The 6,107-nt window shown below is 40.0% G+C and overlaps 1 protein-coding gene across 1 annotated transcript in view; it reads left to right on the top strand.

Moving 5' to 3' along the window:
* Positions 1-5,014, top strand: part of LOC104511557 (pikachurin-like) — a gene marked incomplete at both ends in the record, with an annotated part of 39,547 nt that extends 34,533 nt beyond the window's left edge. The window contains 2 exons of the mRNA XM_010154224.1: positions 347-590; positions 4,903-5,014. Of these exons, the coding sequence (XP_010152526.1) occupies positions 347-590; positions 4,903-5,014 (356 nt within the window). The remainder of the gene's footprint in view (positions 1-346; positions 591-4,902) is intronic.
* Positions 5,015-6,107: the final 1,093 nt, after the last annotated feature.

Here is a 6,107-nt window from a genome sequence, read left to right as displayed (position 1 = left end):
GAGATACAAACCAACAGTCTAATACATAAAGCATTATTTTCTGTGCTGCAGAAATGCCACCACCCACTGTGTGCTTGCTAGTTTGCAAAAACACAGTGGTGAACCACTAAAGAAAAGGAGCACAGAGCTTTATGATACAAATACATCCCTTAAAAAGGAAGAGATTAAGGAGGGAAGCAGTGTGGACTAGGCTAAAAAAATATTTTAATATGGGAGGCAAAATTTTAAGCTGTTTTTCTTGACATTAGCTTTAATTACCTAACAAAGGGAACTGACAGGTTTTGGTAGGAGTCAACCCCTGACCTTTGAGCCTCAAGTGACCTGCTTGTGTATTCTGGATTTCCAGCACTCACCTTGGCCATACCTCAGTTCAACGAGTCCTTAAGGTCATTTGCTAGCACACCCTGGCCCTTGGAACCACAGAATTACCTTTCCTTCATGGAGTTTGAGATGACATTTCGTCCAGATTTAGAGACTGGTGTCCTTTTGTACAGCTACGACACAGACAGCAAGGACTTCCTCTCCATTAACATGGTGGCTGGTTACGTGGAGTTCAGGTTCGACTGTGGCTCAGGAACGGCTGTCATCAGGTAAACAGCGTTGCTTGTGTTTCCTTTCCAACAGTGCCAGGGTGCTCATCCAGGAGCTGAGTGGGCTGGAAAGACTAATAGCCTGTACTGAGGTGTGGGAGCCCATCATTCCTAATGTCTACCTCTTCTAAGGAAGCACAGCAACACTAGAACTGAATTCAAGGGGACAGGATTTTCTTCCAATTTAAGTTTATGTTTCAAAGCTTTATTATGGGTGTCACCATGTCATGCCACGGTCTTATTGCAGATATTACTTTTGCTTCTGCATGTTGTTGCAGAAGTTCCCTTCTTGCCTCCATGACACTGTACCATAGCTAATTAGGAGATGTAGAAATAATTTATGTATATACTTTCTAGCCACAGGTTTGCACAATATCGGTGCTTATATGAGCATCCTCCTCCCCAGTACCCAGTTCTAGGCAGTAAGAACTGCGCTGGAGGTGTCACATGAAGACACACCTCCATGAGTCCTCCTTCCTCACTGTGTTGGTTTTAGGGGATCTGAGGCTAATCCAAATTTACGTAACTTAAGCAGTCTAAAACATAAATATATGGCTTAAACAAGTCACCCAGGCCCCCAGACAAAGTCAGAATTTCTGAGAATGTTTCTAAAATTATCCTAAAATTAATGTCTAGGATAGGAGCAATGAAATGGCTCAAAAAGGGCTACGCTGTCTCTCTTTCTGTAACTGGATGCCCAGTCTCTGGGCAGCTATTCCCTGGACTCTTCTGAAAAGGCAGTGGGTCAAACAGAGGCCCTCAGTACCTTCGATGTGGTCCAAGAGGCTGCCAGCTTGACCAGGCTGACCTAATATTTAGAAACAGTCTATCTAAAGCTTATGCAAAATGTGTAATGTCTTGCACACCATATGTTTCCTGTGGATGGACATCAGGAACTTTGGCTAAACTGCAATGGGGAGAAATGTACTGATTTTCCACCGAATGAGGACTCAAGCAAACAAACCCATTCAGATGACAAAGTGAGAGATGAAAGTGCAAGGGAGAAAATGCAAAATGCACAACCCTAACAATCCACAGCTGTGGCAATGCAGTTAGTGTTGTCAGATCGAGAAAGATCCTGGTGTCATTATGGGTAGTTAAGCGAAAGCACAGCCAACTGCTTAGAGACAAATACAGAAATGGAAGTACAATGCAGAGAATAGTTAGGAATAGAATAAGGAACAGTACCTCGGCAAAAATCCACAATACACTCTGTCTTGAAAACTTGCTGCCATTCTGGTCACTTTATTTCAGAAGAAATTAACAAAATAAAGAAAGAAAGGGTAGTGTTGACATCCTGGGGAGGAAAAGAAACAGTTTCCACAAATACAGCAGGACCCTTCAACCTGAAAAAAAACCAGTTTGAGGGAAGTACGATAAAGGTTTTTAAATTATGAATGACATGAAGGTAAATGAGGAATGATTATTCTGGGGCTTGGGTTTTTGTTTGGTTTTTTGTTTGTTTGTTTGTTTTGTTTGGTTGGTTTTGGTTTTTTTTTCAATATGAAAGTATTAGTAAGATACCAGTGAAACTGCAAACCAAAAAATAGCAAAAAATTTAAGACTTTTTTTTTTTTGGTCAGACAGCACATAAATAAGTTGTGGAAACTAATTGTCACAGCATGTTACAGATGCCAGAACTATAAATAGGTTAAAAAAAAAATTTAAAGAAATTTGAAGAAAGCTCCATTGAGGGAGATCAAACACAATTGTACGGATGCAGCCTCTGACTCAGGAAATTGCTAAATGACAAGTTGCCAGAAGCTGGGCGGATATATCAGGGGAAGAATCACTCCATACTTGCCCTGTTCTTTCCTCTTGCTGAAAAGCAGCAGAAATAGCTAATGTCAGAGACCTTTGCTCCAACCTAAAATGGCCCTTCTTACAACAACCTTCAATCTTTTTCTGATTACAGCCGTCTAATTCCCATTGCTGGGACATTAAAGTAGACATAATTTCTTTCCCCCCAAAGAATACTGTAGCACTTCAAAACACCTTTGACTGCAGTTTGACTGAGATGTGGACTTGTAAAATGTGGCAAGAGCCACAAGAACATGCCTGGGAGTGGAAACCGCCCCTTTCTATTGGAAAGGAAGAGTGAAAAAGATGCTGACTAGAACCTGCGGCATGTGCACTGGGAAAGAAGAGTGTGGCGTAGTAACTGAGTAATGGGGGAGATTGATGAGACCAGCAGGCTTGGTTCAAAGTTGTCAGGATGCCCTGTTCAGCTCCTTTGTCTAGGTAACGTGTGCAACTCCCACCCTGTCATCAGCTCTGTCAGTGATTAAATAAGTAAATTCTCTGTTTTTCATGCCTGCTTAGTCAATATCCACTTAAAAGTCTGCCTTGATCTTTATCAAACTGCTTCACACCTACCCTTTGTCCTAAGTGGGGATGTAACTCGTCCTAAATAGTCATCCTGTCTCTTCCATAGGACCAGGCTGTTAAATATTATAATATTATTAGAACACAATTATAGTGTCCTTATGATTAAGGGTGAGGCAAGCTCGTGTGTGTATGTCAGCAGCAACACTAGGAAAGCTGACGTTGGTGAAGTTTGAGTTTTGCCGGAAGTGTCCCAGGATGGAAGCAGCAGGGTGTACAAGGGGGCTCTGGGAGAAGCAGGGATGCTGAACTGACAGATGGATGCAGAACCTGAGCTATTTACCAAGAGGTCTCAGAGGAGAATTTGTTGTCCCCTGGGATTTCCTTGGCCAGGCATTTGCAGGATCAAGATCTTCATCATTTGGTATATTTTTTTAAGGTTTGGTTTACATGAGGAAACATAATCCTTAACCCCACAGCACATGAAAGCCGGAAGTGTTCAAATGCCTGCAGAAAGCATTACCGAACGTATGCTGGTTTCAAAAAGCCTTTGAATCCAAGAAATAGCATGCAGTTCTGAAGTGATGAGTCTGCAAGGCTTAATCTTCCCTAATTGTAATTAAATCTAGAGAGCAGAAGTGTTAGCATGATGATGACCTAATCAGCAGAGGAGATAAAATGCATGTATTGCTACTTACTAGGTAGCCAAACCTATCTGGTTCCTTTATATGCATATATTGACTTTTTCACGATGATTAAATTCTGTTACCTATTGATTTGCCCAAGGTAGTTAAATCCTAAATACCTCTGCAGATGATAAAGGACATGTGAATGGTATTGCTCAGTAATTTTTTTATGGAATTTTCTGAACCAAGTGTCAAAGTAATATTGCCAGCATCATCCAAATAGATGAAAACGGGCTTTGAGAAAATTTGGAGGAGTAAATGATCCACCTTTTTTTTTTTTTAATCAGCATTTGAATCACTATTGACTCACTATTTCAAATCATGATTTTTTTTTCATTTTAAAATGTAAGTAGCCTGAAAATACAAAACATTATTTCACCCAAAACAATTTTGTATTTTTTCACTAAAAGCTAGAAAGTCTACAGTTGTCCCATATAACACAGTTTCTGAATTTTCCAGCTTGACAAGGGGATCAAACATTTTTCCAGGGTGAAGAGCTGCAAGATAACATTTAGACATAAAATGTTTCACCAGTGTAGTAAAATGACATTTGAAAACAAGATACAAAGTTCTGTAGAACTTGTAAAGAGGAATGTGGCTTTGCCCTTTTTACAGGCTGCTATTCATATTAATGCTGAACTAATAAAGATTGTAAGAACAGTTTAAAATTGCTTCCTTTGAGACTGGTGAATACTTGGCACAACTGGGGATTATTGTTCCTAGCCAGGATCTCATCATATCATTAGGATCATATTTTAGTTACTTCCCCTTAATGTACAGCAGATGGGCCACGTGTGTGTGTGTGTGTAGCTGTCACTGTAACAGGCTGCATAAATAGAGCTGATAAGCCAAAACAAAGTAGTTCTGTTTTAGAAGAGAATGCAGAATGTGGGACTAGATGACCATTAAGCGGGAAGCTTTGTCTCCAGGCTTATGTCATTGTGACGGAGGATGTACAGCTGAGGCAAAAATTTGCCTTTATGCATTATAATGACTGAGCAAAATAAAAAAAAAAATCCTCAGTGGTAGATAAGGCGCATGCTGATTATAGAAATGTTTCATTTACAAATAAAAGTAAAGTGCTGGTTATTTGCTATAGGAACATGGTCTTACTTTCCTTTACCAATGGGACTCAGAAATTACATTACTTCCTTTTAAGGAAAGAAACACAGTGATTTATTTTTATTTTTTATTCAGAAAATCATCCAGTGGACTTGACTTTTTAAAGTGACAACAGTATTTGAAATTACCAGAAAGGAAAAAGCATAAAATACTTGAAAGCTTTCTTCCTCTTCAAACAGGAGTGAAGAACCTGTCAGTCTGGGTCAATGGCATGAGCTGCGAGTGTCTCGCACGGCGAAGAATGGCATCCTACAAGTGGACAAACAAAAGCCAGTGGAAGGGATGGCAGAGGTGAGCATATGGCATGGGTTGTCATGAATACGGCTGCTAGACTATCAAATGATTGCACAGGAAGCTGCAGTAAGGCTTCTTTTAAAGCTTTTATAGGTTAAAAAAAGTATACAGTTTGGAGCAACATTTTCTTAAGCCCAACATTGGAAATTTGCACATGCAGACTGCCCTCTGAGGACAGGGATCCTGTAAAGGCAGTTGAAATCACAACTTTACCTGCTCTTGCCATGTATCCGGACTCACATTTTTGTGTTTGCTTCACATATGTTCTTGAAGCTCTTGGTATTCACTGGTTGTGGCTAAGTCCATTGAACAGCATATGCACTATGAAATGCATCGTCTAGAGAAGGATGAAATAGAAAATTATATGCAGAAAGTTCCGATTTTGCCTCTCTTTGTATATTGTGATGGAAAGGAGACCAAAATAGAATTGTTCCTTTGTCTTTCCCTTCCTGAAGTAATTTTCAGGACAGACTAAGGGCTGGAATACCCATACAGCTGATGACTTGCATTTTATTCTTCACTCAGCAAGAGGTCATAGTGAATCAAGTTTTTCATAAGGTGAAAAGGTTTGCTTGTAAAGAGCAGGGTATTCATTCTAAGCACTCAAATGCATACACACAGATGCTTTTTCATTCCAAGAACCTGAGGCTAGAACTGCTTCAAAAATGTCTTTTATTCTTTCCTAGTGGAAAGTCTGGCCAGAAACCCAAACTGCAGACTCTGTTAGCAAACGGAAGTGCAGCTTTTTCTGCAAATTGGGAAACTATTTAAAGCTTAGACTTTTCTTCAAAAATTTAAGTAAATTGAAATTCCAGTTGTCTGTTAAGAAACATATTGAGTGGAAAGCATGCAAATGGAAGGGTTGAGACTTCTTTAGATAGATTGGTCAAAATGAGCCATTTTTTTAATTTAAGTGCTGTAGTGCAGCTATAGAAGGAGGTTGGCTGGGAGCTTCCAGCAGAGAAATCACAGGAGCTTGAGGACCCAGGGAACTACAGGCCAGTCAGTCTCACCTCTGTGCCTGGCAAGATCAGGGAGCAGATCCACCTGGAAATCATTCTAAAACACATGGAAAACAAGGAGGTGATTT

The sequence above is a fragment of the Eurypyga helias genome, unplaced genomic scaffold (assembly GCF_000690775.1).
Source record: "Eurypyga helias isolate BGI_N326 unplaced genomic scaffold, ASM69077v1 scaffold38106, whole genome shotgun sequence".
Taxonomy (NCBI): Eukaryota; Metazoa; Chordata; class Aves; order Eurypygiformes; family Eurypygidae; genus Eurypyga; species Eurypyga helias.
This window is presented reverse-complemented; position numbering and strand designations above follow the sequence as displayed.